At 36.0% G+C, this 26,621-nt stretch overlaps 1 protein-coding gene across 2 annotated transcripts in view; it reads right to left on the bottom strand.

Moving 5' to 3' along the window:
• COMMD1 (copper metabolism domain containing 1) overlaps positions 1–26,621 on the bottom strand; it is an 84,574-nt gene that overhangs the window by 48,397 nt on the left and 9,556 nt on the right. For both annotated transcript variants that reach the window (XM_015822674.1, XM_015822675.1), the window contains exon 2: positions 6,905–7,186. In XM_015822674.1, the coding sequence (XP_015678160.1) occupies positions 6,905–7,186 (282 nt within the window). The remainder of the gene's footprint in view (positions 1–6,904; positions 7,187–26,621) is intronic.

A 26,621-nucleotide genomic window follows, 5' to 3' on the forward strand; every position in this document is an offset into this window, starting at 1 on the left:
ATTTTATGGATAATCCACGAAAGGTTTGCTACCTGCCTGTGAGCCAGTCTGCAACGTCTGCTCTGGGCCAGATCAAGTCTAAAACTGGGGGAAGATAGGCCCAGGACAGGCGTGGCAAGTTTGGCTGACTTGATCTGATTGGGCAGGAGGATTAAGTTAACCCTATCGTGGATTATCCATCTCCAGTGCTGTAGAATAAAGATATTAGGAATCATAATTTCAATTCATTTTATTTAAATGTTTAATTACGGATGAAACCACATTTTGTGATAAAAACAAGATTCAAAGCGTAACAACCTGCCTTATAGGACCATAAAGCCATGAAGATCATGAAGGCTGAGATTGTCTATCTGAAAGCCAGTGATTGTTCTGGATCTGAGACAGGATTTTGTCTGCTTAAGAGCTGAATCATTGTCTTTTCACAACATGCATCTTTCCTTATAAAGAGTATTTTTCCTGGGAAAAGTTTATCAACATTTTTCAACATCATTTCTTTCTATATCTTTCATCCTATTCATTTGGATTCTTGATCAATGCAGTTTCAGAAAATTTCCAATATAATGTTGGTTTTTTAAAATTGTGTTTTATACAACTGGATTATGGTATTATGCGGATTGGGAATTAACATATTTTGAAGCACTTAGCAAAAGTTACTTGCTAATACTAAATTCATCCACTATGCTTCTATTTAATGAGTGGAAACTGAAAAAGATTGGAGAAAAAAGTATTAACCAGAATTTTTCAATATAATTTTTGTAATACAAAGGAATTGACCAGTCCTAACTTTCTAAAGAAAGAGAAGGAATGTATATAACATTCCATGTGAGTGCATAGTTGTTACACAAGATAACCAGCTCAAAGATGCATATAATTCAAGAGCCTGCTCAAAGTTTCCAAAAGTACTTTAAAATAGAGGAGACTGGATATGAAAATGATGTATTTTAGTGAGGATCTGTTTTCTTTCATTATTTCATCCAAGCTCAGACGTTTCAGGTCACTATGACCTAGTATGAAATGTAAGATAGGAATCCTCCTTGAATCAAATCTTTTGAGATATTATTTGGTACAATATGCTTGTTCTATTCAAATGCTATATTCTATTTACAAGCAGAGATTGAAATATCCAGAATAATAGACCAAACCAAACTCTGTGTAGCTAGCTACTTTCAGTTTGATGGACACATATATCAAAAAATTAGAATTACAGCCATGAAATCATCACTCTCATGATTAAAAACAGAGACTGTAATGTAGTGTCTAGAAACATTCCCATGCATACAACCAAAAGTATGTATCCAGTATGTGGATGAGATCTTTGTTAATAAAAAGGAAACAATTAGAGAATATATTTAAAACAATCAACAACATCTTCAAAGGAATAGAATTCACAAGGGAAGAAGAAAACAACATACTATCTTTCTGGATAATCTCATTAGCAGAGGAAATTGTGGCAAATTAGAAGCACACATTTATCCAAAAAAGTATCATGCTAACCAAGTTCTCCATTACCAAAGTAACAACTCAATCTCCCATAAGAGGAGCTGTGTAAAAACATTATTCAGATTAGCATAAAAGCACTAGACTAGAGCAACTCAGAACATCAGAAAAGAGAAACAGACTGCCTATATAACCTCTTCCAAAAAACGAATACCTACACAACTTTAGCCAAAAGTGCCTGGCTACAGCACAATCAACATAAGCTATGAAAAGAATAATATTGCCATGCATCAGAAACAATCAAAAGACTATTACAACTACTTGGTATCACCATAGCATACAAACCAACTAGAGCGTTTCAAAACATCCTGAAGACCCATTAGCCCAATCACCAATCAGAATAGAGCTGGAAGGGACCTTGGAGGTCTTCTAGTCCAAACCCCTGTTCAAGCAGGAGACCCTATACTATTTCAGACAAATGACTGTCTTCTTAAAAACCTCCAGTAATGAAGCACATACAACTTCTGACATCAAGCTGTTCCACTGGTTAATTGTCCTAACTGTTAGGAAGATTCTCCTTAGTTCCAGGTTGCTTGTGTCCTTGATTAGTTTCTATCCATTGTTTCTTGTCCTTCTCTCTGGTGCTTTGGTAAACAAACTGACCCCCTCCTCTTTGAGGCAACCTCTCAAATACTGGAATACTGCTATCATGTCACCCCTATTCCTTCTTTTCTCCAAACCCAAATCTTGCAACCGTTCTTCATATGTTTTAGTTTCCAGGCCTTTAATCATCTTAGTTGCTTCTTTTAAGAAGAAAAAAAATACAAGAATCATCTATAACATAGAATGTAAGCACTGCAACAACCACTATGTAGAACAGACAGGCAGAAGTCGAGCAGAGTACATCCATGAACATTAACAAATCAAGACATGATGAACATTCCTTAATCTAACAATGATGGACAAACTCAACCATAGTTTTGTCTGGAAACTGTGAGCATCCTAGATCAAGCTAAATTGAATAACATTAGAGAATTCCTGGAAGCTTGGGACTCAGACAAATCAGCCATCAATGGACACATAATAGATAACCTCATTTACACACCATTCAAAAGAGACAATTAAAAAAACCTAAGAAGGAAACAAAAAGCCCAAAACACATCCTCTCCGGAAGCCTACACCCAGATAAGCAGGGATTTATTACCAGGCAAGCAACCAAGCAGAAAACCATACTCCCATCAACACTGACAGGGCAAGTTACTGTATATAAAGAGGGAGCAACTCCACACTTACTAACACTGATATTATCTAGTCTGATAATAAATTGTCTGTAAGCAAACAACCAAGCTCAGAGAGCACCAAGAACTGCACAAGAAAGCAACTGCTTAGAAATAAATGGGAATATAACATATTAAAGATGTTCTTGCTCCCACATATTTTATTGTGAATGCATTGTGTTTATACTTATATACTACCATATATTTAAGAATATATCAAAGGAGCATTGATAGAAATAACCACTGACAGGGAACAGCTGTACTTTAAAAATGTTTGGAATTCTAAATCAGTTCTTTTCCTCATTTCTTCCTGAGCTAATATAAACCTTGTCCTTTCAGTTTGTTTTCTTTTTGTTCTCAGGTCACTTTTTCCAGTTAAATAACTATTCTATTCAGTACATATGCTTCCAAGGAGAACAATGCTCATGTGATTGCATTTGTCGTAGTCACCAGATGACCAATGCTAATATCTTTTTTTTTCCTTGGGAGACTGATACTTTTAATAAATTGTGGCAGATATGCCAGTCATCTAACTTGGCTGCAAATTATTTTTTACAGGAATCTCACTTTTGTTAAGTAAGAGAAACAAGGAGTAAGCTAGATTAAAACAGAGGATAATAAGAAACTATTTTTAAGCTTTAATATTAATATATTGATCAGTTGCACTTATTTTTAATTAAGCAATGCCTAAAGTATGTATGAAAGAAATCTAATAAATAAAATAAATGAATATCCTTAAATTGGTGGGTATAGTCTTACACACAGGTTCTATAAGGAAAATGAAGTATTACTTTATTATGGATTTATTAAGGATTATTTATTTTGTGTTATTTTTCACTGCCAAGGATTGATTGAGACAGCATAAAAATCATTAAAAAAAATCCTATGTGCCATTTCCTATCATTTACCTCTTAATCATTTGCTTCCAAATTGTTGCTGGCTTTTTTTCTTTTATTTAAGTTTTTTTCTTATGACATTATTTTTACACAGGTAAAACAATGATGTACTCTCATGTATCCCATCCTCACTTTCTATATATAAAACTAGCTGTACCCGGCCACGCGTTGCTGTGGCTCAGTCTGGTTAGCGTGTGTTGTTTTTACGTCCAACAGATGGCGCTGTTTTTCAAAAAAGCATGTTTTTACCTGTCATAGGTGTGACATCTATATAATAGTAGGTGTATATAAAAACACACGCGTATTCAAATGCAACGTTGTGTCAAAATTTCAAAGAAATCGGTAAAGAACTTTCGGAGATTTAAGATTTTGAACAAACGAACATTTACATTTTTATTTATATAGATACAGTATATATAAAAATATATTTTGTAGCATGTTGCTTTTTTGAAATATTTGTGATTACTGAAGACTAAACATAAATCACTATGTATGTTAATTTTTTTCATAGTTATTGGAGGTTAAAAATGTTCTTCTCAATTCCTTGGGAAAAAAGTTGGGTACCAGTATGAATTTAGGCAGCTTTTTTATAAAGTTCTCTTTGTAACTATTAATGTTCTATTACAGATAGATTAAGCAATCCATTGGTATATTAAAGCATGGATTATTATTAATAATATAGTTAATATCATTATTACAAATATAAGTTAGATTATTATAACTTTCTACTTGAATTGAGGCATTAACTATTTTATTAATGAAATCATTTTTGTAGAGTTTTTAATTTATTGAAGTTAATAGGTTATACAGTATCTTTTAAAAATAACCTCATTCTACTTTTAGATTCATCCTAATTACAGATTACTTTTATATTCTCTGCTCCTGTTAACAGTTACATCATTATAATTAACTTCTTTCAAATTTTTTTTAGATTAGGATAGGCAATCTTTTGACTGCCAGGTTGAGAATCAGAAGCTGTCCACGTGCACATTTATGCGCTACCTCATTAACATACAAGCATATACATATTCATTCCTTCATCCCCATCCTAAGCAACAAGCAACAGTCTTACTCAGGCTAATTGGTTTATTCATTTTTTCTAGGTGTCATGGATTTTCTATGAAATTTTTCCTGTAGCATTTTCAATACAGAAATGCAGTTAAATATTTGAGTTGAAATTCAGACTTTATCTTGGTCAAACATCAGCACAGAGGTAATTTATTGAATGAATTGCATGGGTAGTGGGCAAATGAAATTCCACAGGAACTTTTAACATTCAGCTTAGTACGTCATCCAAAGATGTTATAATGCAAGTTATTTTTGACTTACTGCACAAACTTAACCATGTATTTTTTCTTGAAATACATCCACATATTATACCATGCCCAGAACACATGATGACAGTTATATGTGAGCACAGAAAGAAAGGGAGACAATTTTAGATTTAATAGGGAAAAAATATAGTTAAAAACAAGGGTGGCATGGAGCGGGCAAAAGGTAAAATTTTCATTATGATATAAACTACTATTTTTCTCTGTGTGTCACAAAATTGCACTCAGGTGGTAGAGGTTGCATTATGATGTTGCAATGGACATTTTGCCAAAATCATGAATTTCTATGAATATAACAGTGAAATTAGGAAACAGAATATCTGCTTATCTTTATATATTATATAAATTAGGTAGTTAATTCTAACATGGACCAATCAATTTGTTTGGCATATTACACACTTAACCAAATAATAGAGTTGGAAGGCCTTGGAGATCTTCTAATCCAACCCTTTGCGCAAAAAGGAAAGCCTATACCATTTCAGACAAATGGTTGTCCAATCTCTTCTTAAAACCCTACAGTGTTGGAGCACCCACAACTTCTGGAGGCAACTTATTTCAGTTACTTTGTATTCAGATTTTCAGACAGTTGAGTCAGTGTCAACTTCTTTTGTTCTTAGAAAAGGCCTTTTAAAAATGTTAACACCAACAAATATAATACCTTATTGCAGTACAGAATATGGATATGAAACATATGCATGCAACAACCTTAACTGCACATATAAGGAGATATGCGAGAAACAGTACCTTGGTATTAGAATGATTTTGTTATTATAATTAGAATTATTTTGTTATTATAGAAATGGCTTTAAATGTTGAGATTGTATTTTTGTTTTGTATTTTGCTACACTGAAAAAAGTTGGACTTTTTTTTCTTTCTCTGCACTTTTTCTTTCTCTTATTTTTCTAACTTTTGTTTTTTCTGTATTTTTATTTTATAATGAAACTTAATAAACATTTTATAAATCCAAAAGAAGCAGTGTCTTGGTAACTCTTAGCACTGAAATGTTTTCTACCATGTTAACTGCAGCTACTGCTCAATTAGTGCACATATTTACATCTGCTTTATGCAAACTAAAAATAGAAGAATTTCCTTTTTGGGGGGAGAGGTTGGCATTCTGTAGGAAGAGAATTAAAACATCTTAATAAATTATGGAAATTAATGTTGTGCTATGTGGGATTCTGTAGGAATCAGAATGATCACTTTGATGAGATTTACCATATCAACAGTAACATGTAAACCAAACAATGAATAAAGAGCTATAATTTTTCTCTTTGTTCTTGCAATTTTAAGACATCTCTTCAGATCATGCAGGAGGTTCCATATGGACAATATAAGTTACTCTGCTTTGGAGACAACCTACACCTGGACTGGCTTCCTGAAGTTTACACCCCCAAATTTTTGAAAACATCAGTCTGAGGAAGCATGGCCAATGATCCAAGCTTGAGATATTAAAACTTAAAGAAGCCTGCATTATAGTGATTTGTAATAGTATAAGCCAGTGGTTCTCAACCTTTTTAATGCCGCGACCCCCAACCGGTCGTAAGTCGAGGACTAAACCGGTCGTAAGTCGAGGACTAAACCGGTTGTTAAGTCGAAGACTACCCAACCGGTCGTAAGTCGAGGACTTTCCCTGCCCGGGAGCGCCGCACATGCATGGTTCTGCCCCCTGCGCCGGCCGAGGCGTAGCTGGCAAGCGGCAGAGATGGAGCAGGCCGACCACCAGCTGGCCCAGCCCAAGGGAGGTAAGGCACCTGCCAGAAAAGGGGAAAAAAATGGCGGACAGCCTTGCTTGGCGACCCCCGTGAAATGGTCGATCGACCCCAAATGGGGTCGCGACCCATAGGTTGAGAACCGCTGGTATAAGCTGTTACCTGCATTCCTTTTCTTTTCCTCCATCTTTAGGAAGCAAACACTTACTAACATGTAACATTCACATTGGTAAAATAAAATAAAATGTTCTTACCTGTCCATTTTTCTCAAGTTCCATTTCAACTATTGCCACAGGACTATTCATCTGGTCAATGTGTCTTGACTGTGTTTTTAAATCTATTCTCCAGCTTATGTTTTTCAAGCTATTTTCCCACTTGCTTTGATTTATCAGACTCTCATGAATTTTTGCTCGCTGGTTCTTCCAAAATTTTGCAATAACTATAGCATGATCGGTTGTGATTCCCCCTGGTTTCTTTGTTTGTGCAGTCAGAAAAGCTTCTAGTTGATTTGAATCCATGTCAGCTGAAGCTATTGACTGAAACAAAATGACAGTTTTACAATCTGCAATTCTACTTTCTTTGATAAAGTACAATTCTCAAATTATACATTATCCACAATTCCTTATTCCTCCATCAAAACAAACCTAGACTGAATTATCCAATTCTCAAAATGAAAAGCAAGCATTTGTTCTCAGTTCAATGGGGATGGGGGGAGGAAATGAAGAAGACACAAATTTCACTATTGTGCATATTAAATACTTAATATATTGTAAGATACCTAGGCTCTGTATTTATACTGAGGTGAGGCCAGCACAAAATTTTATAATAAAAACACTAAGTTCTGACTCTTTAACTGTCTCCTACCTAGAACAGTAGAAAATGTGTTTCCCGGTTGACATTTAAGATCTTTAACGTTAGGGTAATAGGAAATTGAAAACAGCCCAAAAGAAAGCAACTGTAAATTAATTTTGTGCTATATGGTTGTTTGGATAGTAACCAGGAGCTAAGCTTGAGTGTGCTTTTACTTTGACTAATCCATAAATGTTTTCAAAGGATTGGCAAAATGACAATAGCTTTTAAAATAATTTTGGGCATTAAACTGACAAAACATAAAAAGTATCTTATTTAGAATAAAATATTTCCTGAGGATAAAATATAAACATTGCAGATAAACCAAATGGGTATAAATTAAAACTATAATGAGCATATAGTACTATATGGCATCTGGTGAAAAGCGTATAATAGAAAATAATTACTTGTAACAGATGTAATTGATGCATGCTTATAGTACTAGAAGCCATACTCTCTACATATGATTTCCTGGTCCATATAACCTGTAAAGTAATTATAGTATGAAGAAATCAGAAGTAGTACTGAACTGATTGGGGATAATGATGACATTTAGCATAAAGGTTACTGCAAAATTGCCAAGAATGATTAAAATAAGTGAAATCATACAACAATTGATTTGACTTCCCCACCAAAAAACCCTCCTAAAACCCTTTTAAAAATATGAGGCTAATGAAAAATGAGAGGATATATCTATCTATGGATAGTTATTATTTAAAAGTGCAATTAATAAAATGTCAACTAGAATATAACATGCAGATTTGTCAAGTCCAAGAAGATCCTAGTATGATTAATGTGCAAGGTCAAAGCAGTCAGAAGGGAAAAGAACTATTGCCCAAAATGAGAGAATTAAAAATAATACAAACACTGGCAAAATTAATACAAAATAAAAGATGCAGCAAAATATTTTTTAAAAAATATATTACCACTAAGTAGTCATATAAAGAACTTGGCTAATTAGACCAAGGAGTGAAAAGTATATAAACATAGTAGAAAGAGTATAAAAAAGCTGAACAAATTGCTTATCATTACAAACAAAAACAAAGGCAAAACTAGCCTGTTCTGGGAAGGAATTAAAAAAAGGAAATTAATAGAGATAAAACAAAATAAAGTACTATGCTTATCAACAGATTAACAAATTGCTAGGTATAGATGTCATGTACAAAGAGTTCCTGAAGAACTCAAAATATTAAATTACTGGTCTTCAATCAAATATGCTACTTATCTTTAAATTCAAATTCAAAACAACATGTAACTTTTTTTCCAGAGGAAATCAGGAAATAAAAAAACAATTTAGGGCCTATGGTGTTGATTAATCAGAGATTCATGTAAAAAGCTCTGAAAGGATATTCCCAAAGCAGGTCAGCAACAATAAAATGTTACAGATATATTATATAAATAAACAATAATTCATCACAGAAACTTCTAACTTTACCTAGCCACTGTGGACTAGCAACTTAATAAAAATGCCAATCCATTGGGCAGCAATTTCAGAAAAGCCCATGTGGAGCATTGGGATATTTGATAGCAAAGAAGAACATTACTTCAGCATATTCTTCCTTTCGTTCAATGCCCAACTTTATGTGGGAGTTTATCAGTGGTGGGTTTCAAATATGTGAACAACCAATTCTCTGTGTGGATGCCGCTTCCGGAGGTCCATTCTGGGCTTGGGCAACAAAAAACTAGCTACCGGTTCTGCTGAACTGATGCGAACAGGCTGAATTCCATCACTGGAGTTTATGTGCTATTGGTTTTGAATTTGAAAACCAATACCAAAATCCCCAATCAGCTATGAAGATTACGGAAACAAAATTAAATTCCATCTGACCTGTTTCCCAGGACTGCCACATCTATCTGAGATCTCCAGAAGTAGGATGAGATAGAAATGAACATTTAATTCATCTAAATTAGAGTTAATCGCAAGTTAACTACTGAAAATCTCTCTATCTTCCTTAAAGAAGAGAATTTAGTATTTCAATATATCATCCCTGAAATATACAGTAGGAGCCTTTAGCGGAACTTTCGGCCATAGTGGTAGAACTATTTTTCCTCTAATCCTGGAGCATGCTGCAAGAACCTGGGAATGGGGAAATAAAGTATTCGCCTTGACTCGGATATAAGGCTAGAATTATGGTGTAGTTAAGGCTACCAGAACTGGGTTCCAGAAATCTAGCTGATCTGTATACAGCAGCAAGGTTGGAATTTTGTATCTCTCTTTTCTGTCATCCAGATTTTTAGATTTTTCCAGCCCAAATCTGATTGTCCTAATAACCTACCTTCCTCTTCTGTTGTGTAAAAAAAAAAAGGAAGCAAGTATTATTTCTTTCCATTTTCTATATTTACAGGGGTCCTCAATCTTGGCAACTTTAAGCCTTGTGGACTTCAACTCCCAGAATTCCCCAGCCAGCTTTGCTGAATGAGGAATTCTGGGAGTTGAAGTCCACAAGGCTTAAAGTTGCCAAGGTTGAGGACCCATGTTTATTTATTTATTTATTTATTTATTGTTTATATTTATATCCCGCCCTTCTCCTTGCGGACTCAGGGCGGCTAACAACCAGATAAAAATACAAAATACCAAAGCTACAGATTAAAACTTGATTAAAAGACAAATATTAATAATTGGTCTAAGTAATTTAAAATTATTTTAAAACCCCCACTAAAAATTTTCCCCTAGGCCAGACATGATAAAGAAAATAAACATTGTTTTTTTTGTAAGACAGATTTTCTTGGCAAAAAAGAGAGGAAACCTGTGACAGTAAACTGGCAAATAGATAACCTGAATCCTAATTATTTTTTATTTTAGGAGAAGAATCATAAGACCATAAAACTAAGAAAAGCATTGTTTACTGCTATAAGAATAATTTTGTTATATTATACTTTCTTTGGTCCAATAACAGCCTTCTGATAAATGTCAGTAGAATATGAAAATTCCAAATGCCATTTCCATTACGAAAAAAAAATCTTAATTAATAAACACTTTACGTGAAGTGTTAATACCACTTTACAATGCTTTGGTAAGGCCACACTTGGAATACTGCATCCAGTTTTGGTCACCGCGATGTAAAAAAGATGTTGAGACTCTAGAAAGAGTACAGAGAAGAGCAACAAAGATGATTAGGGGACTGGAGGCTAAAGCATATAAGGAACGGTTGCTGGAATTGGGTATGTCTAGTTTAACGAACAGAAGGACGAGGGGGGGACATGATAGCAGTGTTCCAATATCTCAGGGGCTGCCACAAAGAAGAGGGAGTCAAGCTATTTTCCAAGGCGCCTGAAGGCAGGACAAGAAGCAACAGGTGGAAACTAAGCAAGGAGAGAAGCAACCTAGAACTAAGGAGAAACTTCCTGACAGTTAGAACAATTAACCAGTGGAACAACCTGCCTCCAGAAGCGGTGAATGCTCCAACACTGGAAGTTTCTAAGAAGAGACTGGACAGCCATTTGTCTGAAATGGTGTAGGGTTCCTGCCTGAGCAGGGGGTTGGACTAGATGACCTCCAAGGTCCCTTCCAACTTTACTACTACTACTACTACTACTACTACTACTACTACTACTACTACTACTACTACTACTACTATTATAAATGGCTTCCTATAGCCTAATAATTTTATTACAAAACAAAAATGGGCATAGTATCTGAAAACCAGAGAAAATATTTATCTACATTCATTGTGTTCCCTGAAAAACACAAATAACACATGTGTGTGACAATTTCAGGTGGAAAACTCCCATTGTTTCCAGAATAGATTATTACTTGTCAACAATAATAGTGGTGTTCTAAGAATGTTTTTTTTACCACAAGCCATCTAAGCTTTTTTCTTAGCAATTCTTCAAAGATGTAGAATAGATAGATCCATGCTGATCAGAAATAAATTGAAGTCAAAGGCTCAGAGAAACAGTACAATTCAACTGCATGTATTATGGTAATTGCTAACTTTCTGATTCTGTAACAGTCAAGAAAAAAAACTATTTATTTATTTATTAATATTTTAACTGGAAGTCTGCCAATGCAATCATCCCAGCCTGGTGCGCAGGCACTCTTCGGTGCTTTGTTACATGCCCTAGGACAGGGGTAGGCAACCTTGGCTCTTTTATGACTTGTGGACTTCAACTCCCAGAGTCATAAAAGAGCCAAGGTTGCCTACCCCTGCCCTAGGACATCACTGTTCTGTGAGCTGTGCTGGGTCTCACTGGGCTTCAGGGAACAATTCAAAGTGCTGGTTGGCACCCATAAGCCCTACCTAGTATGGTGCCAATTTACTTGCAAGACTATGTGTCCCAAGTCAGTTCTACTTGCTGCAGCAGAATTGGCAGTTAGCATACTCCAGATTCCTTCCATTAGGAATTGTCAGCTTGGGTGTCCTAAGAATTGTGCCTTCTCTGTCGCAGTGCCAAAGATCAGGATGCCCCCAACCCTTCTGACTTTTCACAAAGCACTGAAGATCTGGATGTTCCCTCAGACAGTAGGGCTGGGAGGTTAGATCAGTTTGGTTTGGTCTGTGTGGACTACGAATGGACTGTTTTGTATCTGGGTGTATGAAATTTTTGTTTGCTTATTATTTCAATCTATATAGTTTCTCATCTAAAATTCATGTTTCTGGATAGTTAATAATGTTAAAAGAAAACAGAACACCCCCCCTCCCCAAACCTTCACCCCAACACACAGAAATACCAGCTAGGGTAAAAAACAGACATGGTGTTAACTAAGTCTGCTCTAATGCTATATAAAAGAGTCCTAATTCTATAGAACAGGCCAAGCCTCTTTCATTACACTTTCATCTGGTTGCTGGGTTCAGTATGTTTGGCAGCACTATCTGGGCTGCGAAAGACCTAAGCTACAACTTCTGCAGTCATTTCCTTTTTTAAATTTGTTTAAACAGGTTGGACAACCAGCTAATTTAGAGAGTTCAACGCCCTGAAATTGAACAGCCCTCCTTGGCATAATGTATATAACTGACAGGGCTTGGTTTTTGAGCGTCTGTAGCCTACATGATGGGGAATTCACTTCACAATGACTGCTGCTCCTTAAAAGACATGGCTGTTTGCTAGGCAGAAGGTTCTTTTAAGAAATTCATCATAGAATGCAGAGTGCATAGATATGGCCTCAGCACACAGCTGCATACAGTTGATTTCCTCTGTTACCCTTTTGGATAATCAAAGCTGTATGTATGTAATGATTTGTCACAAGAATCAAATTCATTTCTCAGACTTCATCTCTTCAACAACATTTATCTGGACTACTATTAGGTAGCAGGTAAGAGAGACAAAACTCTTAAATCATTCTGCCACCAGAAAGATCAATTAGAAAAAACATACAGATGCACCCAGGACCATCCCATAGTAACTGTACCTCTCACTCACATCAAGACCTTTTCTTGAGCTCCAAGGACGCTTTCACAACAGCTGCATCTGAGCTACATAAATCCAGGCAAACACTAAAAGCACTTAAAGATGAACTCTTTGCTGGCATCTAGTGATCATGCATTGACAGGATAATAGTCCTTTGGAGAAAACACTGATTGCATGAGGCACCCAGATCTTACAAACACCACTGCAGCACACATTACGTATGGCAATGAGTGGCAGCTTTACCCATAGTTGGCAATGTCTGAATGCTAGCCAGAGGAAATCACCAATCACTGCCTTTATAATGCCATGCGGAGAAACTATTAGAACAGTAATAGTTCATATTAAGGTCATGCTGGGTGCAGTTTATGCTGACCTTCTTGTCTCCTGGCTTTGGGATGAAAGAAAGCCTGAGAAAGCAACTGAATGGATAAGGTCCATTCCAGGGCTCTGTAAGAACATGCTCCAGGCCCTTACATGATTGGAAGCACATAGCATGGATATCTGATGATGAATACCTGCAATACCATGCCAGATTCTGCTCTTCCCAGGGACCCTAGACTTAGTATACATAAATCCAATTTTCACGTGCACACAACATACACACACACACACATTATATTCATCTCTAGGACATTAACCATTAATATAATTAAACAATTAGAAATATTAGATACGTCAGTATAATAAAGGTGTGTGATACTGTTCTATTTATTTTATTAATGAAACAAAGAATGGAACCTAAAGATACGTTGGATGCTATTAGTATACAGATCAACAGAACTTCAACTTTCTTTTTCTTCTAAACTGATTCGGGAGTTGTGATTAACCAGCCCTGATATTTAGGATCAATAGTGTTTTGTGTGAACGGTTCAATTTGAAGAGAAAAAAAAATAATCCTAGCTAAGATTTTGTCAAAACAAAAAATAGTATTCAATTGGCAAGAGAGGATTTTCATATTGATAACAAGGCTCACCACTGTTATATAAGCAAAGCCTAAGGGTAGACTGGTCTGCCTTCTCAGAAGAGATTGAATAACAGAATAACATAGTTGGAAGGAACCTTGGGGGTCTTCTAGTCCAACCCCCTGATCAAGCAGAAGACCCTATACCATTCCAGACAAGTGGCTGTCCAATCTCTTCTTAAAAGTCTCCAGTGATGGAATACCCAGCTTCTGAAGGCAAGCCATGCCACTGGTTAATTGTTCTCACTGTTAGGAAATTTCTCATTAGTTCAAGGTTGTTTCTCTCCTTGATTAGTTTCCATCCATTATGCAGTTTCCATACCATTAGTTTTTATTTAAAACATGTATAAATGTATTTATAAATAAAACATTTAGGTTTATTAGTATAGGAACATATTAGTTTCCATACCATTGTGATCGGTATCCTCCTGCACAGTTCCAAAACCTGAGTGGAAGATTGACAGAATCTACAGCTCTGAAATGTCTATAAATAGCCTTTACATTGGAAAACAAGTTATTTAATGGATTTCTTGTATTATCATTTCAACAGTATTCCTAATAAACCATAATTACAAAAACTGCACATATAATTGTTTCTTGTTGTTCTTCTTTATCCATATTGTATGAGATTACCTTAGCAACAATCTGTTCTGAATATTATACTTTTTATGGAGACTGTATTCATAGGAGGTGGCAGTTTTAATATTTACTTGCTTAAACTGATTAGCAGTTCTGCCCTTAGTTCAACTTTGCTTAGTGCTTCAGCTCTCCTTTTTTGGAGAAAGCTAGTATGATCAAGTTAGTTATGCTACATACAATAAGAGCGAGGTTGAATGATTACTGTACTATAGTGGGTTTCACATAAGGATATCTTTGAAAAGCATCTAAAATTTTCAAATGAGGCAGTCAAATAGTATAAAAGGGTCAACTCATATATATCACTTCAGAGTTCAAGAAAATTGTATTGGCTATTAGTACTGCTTTTTTTCCTTTAAAGTGTTTATATAAAGTCTCTGTAGGAGAATGGGTGGCAGAACCTGGAAGTGGAATCAAAAGAGAAATCAGCCTAAAGTTGCTACAGAGCCACAAATGGACTACGTCTAACCTCTTGAATTCTATTGATCCTTATCTAGCACCAAAATAGTGCTAACCATTATTTGAAAACAGTCCTATGCATAGGTATGAGTATTAATAAATCAGTTTAATTGGAATTTCACATGTGGTCCTGCTCTTTAGTGCCTGATGTTCTCCTATATGAATTTGCTTGTTAATTTTCAGAGGCTTTTTTATGGCTGTCCTTCTGAAATCATTTATGTGCCAACGGTCTCAAAGTTCCTCTTAAGTTCAACTCTTAAGATCTTTGGGCTGGGGAAGTTTCCTTATTTGAATCCTTACAGTAGTCTGAACAAAGAAAACACTGGACGAAATGGCTCACTTCTAATTTACTTGCTTGCTTGCTAATATTTATATCCACCTCATTCCACAGATTGTATGAGGGTTCAGTTTATCCAGGCTGGTTTGAGTATCTGAAAAAAACCACCCTCTTCTTTTGAACCTTTAGTGTAAAGCCTTAGCTGTCTTTTTCTTCATTTACTTTCACTCTTCTCTTTGTTACTTTTACTACTATCCATTATTTAAATGTTATTAATAATAGTCAAATCTTTTCAATAGTTATACTGATCCCAATAAAAATGAAAAGAAATGGGATATCATTATTAATATTACTTTATAATAACTACGAGCAAGCGTTTGAATTCTTTTTCCAAGAAATATCAAGAAAACCAAACAAGGCATCAAAAGGGAAAAAATGGTTATAAAATCCATCTCTTAAACTCTTAAAACATTACAGTTTTAAGACTGTAGAGGAAATGCTTGGCAAACTGAATGGAATTATATACTGCAAAATGAACAAGATTTCAGTTTGCAATGATAGCTGTAGGACTGAATTACTGAACGGTGATCAGTGAATTTCTTTTAAAAAAAGAAATCAAATTTGACAGTTCTTTATATCTATCTTCATCAATGAATCAAAACCACAATCCATGGAAAAGAAAATATTAGAAATCAAGAAAAAGGCTATATTTCCAAGATTTGCAGTAGGATAAGAACAATAAGTGCCAAATTGGATAATACTATCAAGAGGTAGAAAGGCTTGTAGCCATACAAAACGTTAAGACTTTATTGTCTGGTGGCAGAGTATTTTCCTCTAATTTTAAAATTCTCCTACACAATTGAATTCAGTATTCTCCAACAGTTAGTTTCCACAGGATGTTTATGTGGAGCTCTCTCTCTCCTACAATTGTTAGCATGTTAATTAAATGTGAACTTTGTTATCAGTGATAATAATTGAATGTTCAGATTCTGATGATACCATTGCTAGCATTTACAGTAATTCTCTTAATTATCAGGGTGGAGGAATGAGGATGAGAAAATTGAAGAGGGAGGTAGTCATTAGGGGAAGATCAGAGTAGTGCCAGGAAGAGGGAGATATAAGAGGAGGGATGTGGGATAAGCTATTATAGGGAAGGGAGACCTTAGGCTCAGGCTACAGCTTTTAAATGCCAGGTCCATCTATAATAAAAGTACTTTAATCCAGAAATTAAAGTATTGGTGAAAAGGTAGACTAAGCATGTATTACTGAAACCTGGATGAGGTTATAACTTCCCTTAAGTTTTATTTTGCAAAGCTGTTCAATCATTGTCCCCGATTAGTTCAAATAAAACTCTTTCACATAGAGATATATTAATAGTTTACTTATTTTAAAAATACATTAAAATCAGTAAATCCAAATTCGACCGTCCCCTTAGTCCATTTTAAACTTTCTTAATTTAAAATCTTGGCAGGTTTTTTTGCTTTTAATTATTTTTAAATCCTTTAACTTGTTCCTTTGGTCTTATCTTTAATCTGGGGTGAAGTGATCACTCTACTGGTGGCTTAATTGCTCTGACGAAATAATATTCTTCCAAATGTGCTTAGGAAAGCGCTTTTGCAAACTCAATGCCCTTTTGCAGGCTACTGTATGTTCTGACTGTGAGCTCCTTGATTCTTCCGCAGCCCTGGTGCTTAGACTCAAAAGAAGCCTCAGAACTTCTTTAGATCTTCCTCATGAAGAGCAGCCTTTCAGAGAGCTAGCGGGAAATCTTCCAGCACTCATTATCTGGAGAGATACCACTGGACCAGACTTAATGCCTGCTCACTGATCTTTGCTGCAACTTCGCCTTTGCTATTTTCAAAGCATTAAAAAAAAAAACCCCAAAGAGAAGAGTACAGAAAAAAAAGCATAGAGGTTTTTTGTTTTTTTACAAAATAAGGCTATTTCTGGGCAAACACAAACTTCTCTCATCAGGCTTATCCATCCACAGATTTCAAATGTAAGATAAAGGACTCTGCATTTGAAGGACTATTAAATCTGTGAATCTGATTTTGATGAATAATGCAAAATGTAGCTGGAGATGCTGAAGTTGTACTGCTGTGGCACGAGTTCTTGGTTTTGTGAAAACCTTTATCTTTTAAGATACCTCTTTATAAAATCAGATAAATTGGAATCTTACTTTGGCTGGAACCCACCTTCAATAGAGACTTTGCTAATTCCTGCTGAAATATAGGTAACATCTCATCTCTGGTAGTAACATGAAGGAATTGTACAATAATGATATTGGAACTAGTAACAGTTTTCCTTCTCATTAAAGGAAATTTAATCACATGATCAATCTTGACTGGAAAAATTTGTTTCCAAAGGGGGAAGCTTTCTGAAAAAAAATCCTTCATAAATTCAGCCAGATTTGATGGACTTGGGAGTTTTCAATGCTAATCACATATAGATTTTTCATGTGCAACTGTGACTTTTAAGTAAGTAATTCATTTATCCAAAATATTATGACTGGCTTGCATAATAGTGGGCAGTCAATTGATTTCCACAGCAAGTCATTTTTTTCTGGCATCACATTTAAGGTCTGCCAGATCTTGCTGGATCAGCTTCAGATCTTGTGCCTGAGCCAGAATCTCTTTTAACAAATTGATAGAAGAATCTTCATCTGCCATCTTTCCTGGCTTGGCAGATGGTGATGCAATTGGAATTAAGCAAACTGTTTAATGTTTGGGTTTAATTTCCATTCCAGTAGCTCACTGAAAACAAAATAAAGTGAAATGAAAAGCTTTATTTACCCAGATCAAAATCTTTATCTATACAGTCTGATAATTTGAAGTTTGGAAAGATGTCAATCAGGAGAGAGGTGAGAAATGTACCATTGCACCATCCCAAAACAGAAACCTAGTTGTGGAGTTGAAGGCACTGAAGGGAAAACAGATGGGCTCATCTCCATTTTATTTCCTTTTCTGATCATGAGGCTACAAAAATAACAATTGAATGCACAACTCAGCTGCCTGCCATTTAATTTTCCAGGAATATTTCACTTTAAGTGGCATACTGCTATTGCACCTTAACTGGTAGCTATTATTACTATCAGTCTCATTATGTTAGTCTTATTATTGAAGACCTTTTCATATAATATAGCAGAACCATATACTTTCAACAGATTTCTTTTCTATAAACTGAATGCGTCTTCTTAACTTTTTGCCTCCACTTCAGAAACTGGGCAATTCTCTTGTTTAATATGATTTTGGGGTCAACTGGTGAGTTCAATGACTTGTTCTTCTGTGGGGAAAATATTTACTGGAATATAGGATCTTAATTTACTCATTATCTAATAATTAGGTGACAGTAAAGAATGGCGGAAGCCACACACTTTCTCAGTCAGGTAGGATACTGGCTCTCCAATTAAATAAGTCCTAGACTTATGGTAATTATTTAATGATCATTCGAAGATATGATGGCCTCAGAAAAGGTGCTTTATGACCTGTAAAGCATTTCTGTTGTATCTGGGTGCTTGGCAACCCGTTTGCACGTACGACCTGTTGCCAAGCAGTTCACAATCATGTGATCGTCTGCAATCTCTTCCGGCAGATTCCTCAGTAAATCAATGGAGAAGCCTGTAGGGAAGCTTGCAGGCTGCTGCTTGCCTGCTAGGAGGAGGGCTGAGAGCTGGCTGAAAGAGCTGCTTGCCAACTCCTTCAGCGAGTTGCAGGATGGAGCGCATATTTTCAGGATCTGAGCTCTCTTTCTCCATACCATCAAAGGCATTCCCTTCCAAACGCGTAGAGAGCCAATATCCTCCTGGGATGTGTGTTTAGAAACTGAGCTTAATCCTGAAGATTCCCTTCTGTGCATCGAGGGGATCTGGTCTCCTTCAGCAGGTGAAAGAAACATAACTGAGATCCTGAATTTTGAGTTCCTGAGTGGAAGGGCAGTGTGGTAAGACGTACAGGGTAGGTAGGCCCTGAGAGACCCTGCTTAAGCCACACATTTCTCTTCACCCAGGGCTGAGGATCCTGCTTGGATTTTGGCAGAAGGCATTTTCAGTTCCTGAGGGGAGCTTTCAAGGTTCTCTCCCATCCCCAAGAGGCATTCTAGACTTCTTACCATTTAAAGACCATAACCAGGACTGATGGAGTTGTAGTAGTTGAGTGAAGTAATCACATGATGTCTCATTTAATGACCACTTCATTCAACATCCAAGATTCAGTTCCGAATTGTCATTAAGCTAATACTACCTGTATAGCAATGTTAATACATTTCTGTGGAAGAGAGAGAGGAGGATGCTGGGAATAAATCAAGTTGTCCCCTTTTAATGTTTGTTATTGTGTGGCTCTCCAGGTTAATGGTTTCATCAACTAGCACTGCAACGCTTTATATAAAACCATTACCATAAATTAATTTTGATTTATATGGTTTACAATGTATTTAAGGCACTATTGTTTTTTACAGCAGTAATTTAGTCAAGGAAAGTGAAATATCACTTTGCATAATTTGTTGAACTCTCGTGTAATGCATATATAATTAATGGTATTACCATATGGAGATGAGGCTTTAAAAATTGAACTAGAGTGAAAATTAGCAATTTGAAAATTTGATCAGAATGAAAATTAGCAAAATAAAAAAAACCTTTGCTGAAAAAACAATTGCATTTGAACAAGCTTTTGGGGAAAAATGTTTGACACTGTATCTTAATGTTTTTGTCTTGTTTCATTTGAAATGCTAAAAATAGAAGACAGGTCAGCTCATGTTTTCAAGACACAAGGGACAAAACTTGGTGCTTGGTTTATCTAAATTTAGCATATAGTCACTTGAGGTTAATATGTAATTACTGCATATTTTAAAAGTGCTTTTTATTGCATAGTAACAGACAAAATATTGTTTTTTTTTCATAATACAATGGGAAAAAAAATACTATTCCAAAAAAGGTAAGAAAAGAAGATAACTTTCGTTATATAACATAAATACAAGAGCAACTATTTGCACTTACAAAAAATAATGGGCAAAAATGCTGTTATTATTTTCAGGCCATAGCTAAACATGAGGACCAATGGGATATACTACAAACCTCATATTTCTACTCTTTAAGGATCTGCAAGTTCTAGTAATAAAAGTCAAGGAGCACAGTGAAAAAAAATGGGGCTATTTAAAGATAATAGATCCAACAGTCCAAGTTAGAATACACAGTGAAGATATTGCAGTGGTTGATAGCTTCTGCTTTTTAGGATCAATCATCAACAGTAAAGGAACAAGCAGCCAAGAAATATGCTACAAACTAGAATGTGGTAGGCAGCCATCAAAGCCTTGGAAAAGATATTCAAATGCCATGAAGCATCTGTATCTATAAATATTAGAATCATGGAAGTCATCCTATTCCTTGTGACATTCTATGGAAGCGAAAGTTGGACTCTGAGGAAGCATGATAGGAAGAATATTGATGTTTTATAACTTTGGTATTGGAGAAAACTCCTGACAATACCATGCACAACCAATAAATAAACAAATGGATAATAATAAATAAATAAATAAATAAATAAATAAATAATAATAATAATAATAATAATAATAATAATAATAATAATAATAATAATAATAATAATAATAATAATGTTGGAAGGGACCTTGGAGGTCATCGAGTCCAACCCCCTCCTCAGGCAGGAACCCTACACCATTTCGGACAAATGGCTGTCCAGTCTGTTCTTAAAAACTTCCAATGTTGGAGCATTCAACACTTCTGGAGGCAGGTTGTTCCATTGGTTAATTGTTCTAACTGTCAGGAAGTTTCTCCTTAGTTCTAAGTTGCTTCTCTCCTTGATCAGTTTCCATCCGTTGCTTCTTGTCCTGCCTTCAGGTGCCTTGGAGAATAGCTTGACTCCCTCTTCTTTGTGGCATCCCCTGAGATATTGGAACACTGCTATCATGTCCCCCCTTGTCCTTCTCTTTGTTAAACTAGACATACCCAATTCCAGCAACCGTTCCTTATATGTTTTAGCCTCCAGTCCCCTAATCATCTTTGTTGCTCTTCTCTATACTCTCTCTAGAGTCTCAGCATCTTTTTTACATCGTGGTGACCAAAACTGGATGCAGTATTCCAAGTGTGGCCTTACCAAGGCATTGTAAAGTGGTATTAATACTTCACGAGATCTTGATTCTATCCCTCTGTTAATGCAGCCCAGCACTGTGTTGGCTTTTTTGGCAGCTGCAGCACACTGCTGGCTCATATTTAAGTGATTGTCCACTAGGACTCTGAGATCCCTCTCACAGTTACTACTATTGAGCAAGGTACCCCCTATACTATATCTGTACATTTGGTTTTTCTTGCCTAAATGTAGAACCTTACTTTTTTCACCATTGAATTTCATTTTGTTAGATAGCGCCCAGTGTTCAGGTCTGTCCAGGTCCTCCTGTATTTTAAGCCTGTCTTCTGGAGTGTTGGCTATTCCTGCCAGCTTGGTGTCATCCGCAAATTTGATGAGTTCCCCATCTATCCCCTCATTCAAATCATTGATGAAGATGTTGAAGAGCACTGGGCCTAGAACAGAGCCCTGGGACACCCCATTACACACTTCCCTCCATGTAGATGCAGTTCCATTGAGGACCACATGCTGAGTATGGCCGGTCAGCCAGCTACGAATCCATCTGGTGGTGATGCTGTCTAANTCTGATCCACTAATTTTGTCACTTGGTCAAAGAATGCAATAAGGTTTGTCTGGCATGATCTGTTTTTGACAAACCCATGTTGGCTTTTAGTAATGACTTTGTTTGCCTCTAGGTGTTCGCTGATTCGTTGTTTGATTATCTTTTCCAGAATCTTCCCAGGTATTGAGGTCAGGCTGATAGGTCTGTAATTTCCTGGATCTATTTTTTTTCCTTTTTTGAAGATGGGAACTACATCAGCTCTTTTCCAGTCCTCTGGTAGTTCCCCAGTGCTCCAGGATCTTTGAAAAATATAATTCAGTGGTTCTGAGATCACATCTGCCAGTTCCTTGTGAACCTTGGGGTGTAATCCATCTGGTCCTGGTGATTTGAACTCATCTAGGCTGGACAGGTGCTCGCTTATCATTTTCTTGTCTATCTTAACTTATTTATACTGTTTTTTATGGCACTATTTTTGATAGGTTGGTCTGTTTTTTTCCCTTTGTGTAAAGACAGATGCAAAAAACGAGTTAATCAAACAAATCAACCCAATTGGTGTGTTACTACCATATCTGTTTTATAACCCATGGAATATCTTATCTCCAGAAACAATTTAAACAAAGCTGTTCCCATTAATTCATAGAGACATGTTTTCTAAAATATTCTATTTTTTCCTACAGAAACAAGTATTATTTCAATTCACACATTTGTCTCGGTATCCATAGTCTGCCTAAGTATCGGGCTACACCATTGAATGAGAAATAATAAATCTAGTTGCTTTAATAAGTGAAAAAATATAGATAATTGAATTTCTACTGCTAAGTAATGTGGTCTTAAAGTACGAATAATGTTGGACAAAAAACAATGAAATAACTAATTGCAACTGCAATTATTTTAAGTTCTTTCATTTTGTAGATTATCTCCTAAAAAGCAACTTTATCTCCTAAAAAAACATCACACAAATTTAAAACTGCCACATTTGTGGAATATTTTGACCTGGTCCACCTCTTGGCTGATTTCTGTAACTGCAAGTATCTCCAAACAGATACTGGAACATAAATAATAATCAGGTTACTACCTACCAGGTAGAGTATTATGTAAGAATTAGGTAAACTTTGGGTTTAAATCCTCAATTTGCTCCCTAGTTCTCTAAGTGATTGCATTGATCTACTTGGGACTCCAACCTTTGTTCCTTTCCAAAGTTCAATCAAGACTACAAAATGAATTAAACAGAACAGTGCCTTAGTTAACAGGCTTGAAACACTGAGTTCAGGAATAAGGAGAGCACTACAACACTAACAGGATTTTATGGCACTTGTTCAATTGATATAGCTTCAGTAAACTTGCCTGTACTGAGTTCAAAAGATATGGATCCTTCTTAGATCAGAATAGAGAATATCTTAGAGCTACATGTCAACCTTCCATGTCTTCCAAAGTCTATGTCCCAAGTAGAACTGAGACTGAATTTTTATGGCCTAGTTTTTAGCATTTTTTTTCAGAATGGGCAGGGAGGCAGGAAGTCATGGAGAGGCAAATTGCTTCCATTCCCCAGATTTAAAATCCTACCAAAAATTGCTATTTTGAGTGGGGCGGGAAATATGTGCCTTTGGTTGTAAGGGATGCAAGGCAGGGAGGAAATGGCTTGTTTTTTAGAATCCTACCACTACTATTCCTACTCTTAAATATTAGCCCCCACCTACAAGAATATTGTTAAAAATAAGGTTCAAAATAGGTCTCAAATTTGGGAGAAAAAGATGAAGAAATCACATTATAAAATAAGCTGTAACTTATATTAAATGATGCTGGGAGGGCACAGGGAACATACAGAACTCTTTTAATTTAATTTCTACCTTAATTCTACATGCTAAGGTTATGTAGTTTTGTTGTACGATTCAGAGGCATGTTTTTCAAAGCTACTGTCACTAAGACCTGGACATGGCAATAATATTGAATCTGCTGTGAACTGAGCTTTTTCCACATAACATGATTAAATGGGTTTGGGGGAGTATGGATCTAGGAGATGACCAGGCTGAGCCCAAGGGCAGGGTTAACCATCATCAGTATGGAGTCACTACGTCATCATAAGAGACCGAAATCTGTTGACTCTTATCTGGAGCCAATTTGCTTTGATTATTATTAGATCAGTTTCTTGTGCATAGATAGCATGAAATAAACTTGTAATGCTTTTGAACTCTATCCTGGCTCCTGATTTCTTGTACCTGACAATGTTGTTCAAACTCACAAAATGAATTGTTTAATTAATCCAGAGGATTGGTTTATCTCTAAACAAGTACCATCTTTTTAAAGGCTAAATTAATTCCATATTTTGCAAAAGGTTTACTTAGCAGTTAGCTGATTCTTTTCACTGCTTAGACCAGTGATGGTGAATCTTTTAGAGACCGAGTGCCCAAAAACCGCCCCCCACCCCATCGCTCCACCCCCTCGCCCCCACCCCACCTGCTGGGCCACCCACCACCTCCACAGCCTGCCGCAGATCACTCAGGTGGCCCTGCAGCGCCATGGTGGCTACGCCCTCCACCTGTGCTCCACATCATCTGCGCGCGACGGGGCATGAGGGCGGTGTCTTGTCCCTGCTGCCCAGCTGCCATCTCCTTGGCTGTGCTGCTCCGCGCCCGGGGGCGACTCTCCTCCGGGGGAGCTGCTGATGAGGAGGGGGCCGTGGGGGGAGGCAGGGCTGGGGTGACGCGTGCGTGCCCACAGAGAGGGCTCTGAGTGCCGCCTCTGGCACAGGTGCCATAGATTCGCCACCACTGGCCTAGACAATGTCCTAAAAAGCTTAGCAAAGGACTTTCTCCTTGGTAATTTTTTTTTCTTTCCCTGTAGCCATACTGATCACATCACTGACAGGGTCCAATTGTACACATAATTTTCTTCGGTGAAATTCTGATAACTGACCTGAAAATTATCAGCTAAATAATTAAAGAACTTAATACGTCCCATCTTTTCTCTTTTCATATATTTGAAAAACTTCAATAAATTATCGTGAAGATTCTTAAATTAATAGTGAAACACATTTTGTTATATCGGCAGGATGCTTAAAAGGGTGAAAATCTCATGCCCAGGGTATATTAAAAAGCCATTACAGAAGATGTGATGGTCAGGAACATGGTTCATGGCAGGAAACTTCCATATTTATCATATTTCCACTTGTTATACCTCGACAATAAGCAAAAGCTTCTGTGTTCCCTACCTAGGGAAAATTATATACTTTTTAAAGCATTCCACTAATAAAGCCTTTACAGATTATTAAAAATCTGTTTTGCTTTCAACTCTAGGCTGCCAAATTTTTTATCTTTGGCGTCTAACTAGACATCTGCTTGGTTTTACAGACCTGTTCTTGGAACTATAAACTCTGTTTACAAAATACTTGAAAAAATGACCATCTGCTGTCTTCTCTGCATTTGTGATTTTTTTTTTAAATCATGTAATCGTTTTTTATTTTTTTTAAAGTTAAGCAGAAAGAGAATAGTTTAACCTCTATTTTTTTCCTTTGTACTTTTACTAGTAAATACAAGGTGCTGAACATATCTCTTAATCCTGTGCCAAGCTTTTTTTACCATTTATTTCAACCAAGTGATTTGCAAGGCAACATGATTCACTTTGACAAAACAATGTGGTTAGCCTTGAGCTGCTTTGGAGCAATGCCATGAGGGAAGACTCCACTCCACTCAGCCTTCTTTTCCAGTGCCAGCTGGAGTTTTTTTTATTTTGAAAAACATATTATACTTGGTCCCTAGATTACAACGGATTGTCAATTACATGCTTCTGCTTTTTTCTTGTAGAATTTACATCAAGGCTTGTATCAGTCTGGTTTCAGCATTCCTCACTCATGTGATTAAAAATTCAGAAATTCACGTTACTTATTAAATTGATATCCTGCCTTACATTCCGGAGGTCATGTTACGGAAAATGCAGACAATAGGATATTGCATCATGTAAGCTATAAGAGGTTTCAGTTATGCGGGAAACAAACTAATCTTTTATTAACAGAAGAGTTTGGAATATTTGTCCTTTAAATTTATAATACTTTGCTTTCTTCGTCTTGTTTACACAGCAACGCAGAGTAGGAATTGGTACACATCCAAATTAGTAAAGATATTAAGCATTAACGAATCCTTTAAAGTAGAAACTGTTGTCTTATAATAGATCTGCATAATTTGCTACTACAAGGATGTTTAAATAATCATCTTCTAGGAAAAATTCCAAGAATAGCTATTAAGAAAACTACACTTTTTATCAATTTGTTGCAGAGTTTGACTATCTATCCCTATAGATAGGGAGCCTACCATTAAAACAAGCAAGCCAACAATAATTTTTTCTACTTCTTTCTTTACTTTCCTCAAACTGATAGTTTTGACCTCCCTTGGTTTCTAAATAAAATACAGCATGACAAAAAATTAATAAAAATATCAATCAATGACCAAAGTCCGCAAAACCTCCAGGAGCTAATTTCTAGATGTTAATATTCCATTTAAGTACAAAATAATTTCGCTTCATCTAAAAAAACCCCAGATAATTCAAGTGATTATTAGGGGGAAAGTTTCATATACAATAAGATAATACTTTACTCATTTAGCTTCTCACTTGGGAAGTGGCTCTATATTTTATCATGCTGTGAATTATACCAGCGTTTGCTTAAAAGAATGTTTAAGATTACGGCTTTTTAAACTAATGAGACTTGGATGAGCTTCTACATTGGTTAAAAAGATTAAAAGAAATAAAATATTGTTTCTAAAATGAAAATACATTACAGGAATAAAATATTAAATGAACCTTTCAAGTC

Source organism: Protobothrops mucrosquamatus, unplaced genomic scaffold (genome assembly GCF_001527695.2).
Source record: "Protobothrops mucrosquamatus isolate PMUCROS unplaced genomic scaffold, P.Mucros_1.0 scaffold1639, whole genome shotgun sequence".
NCBI lineage: Eukaryota > Metazoa > Chordata > Lepidosauria > Squamata > Viperidae > Protobothrops > Protobothrops mucrosquamatus.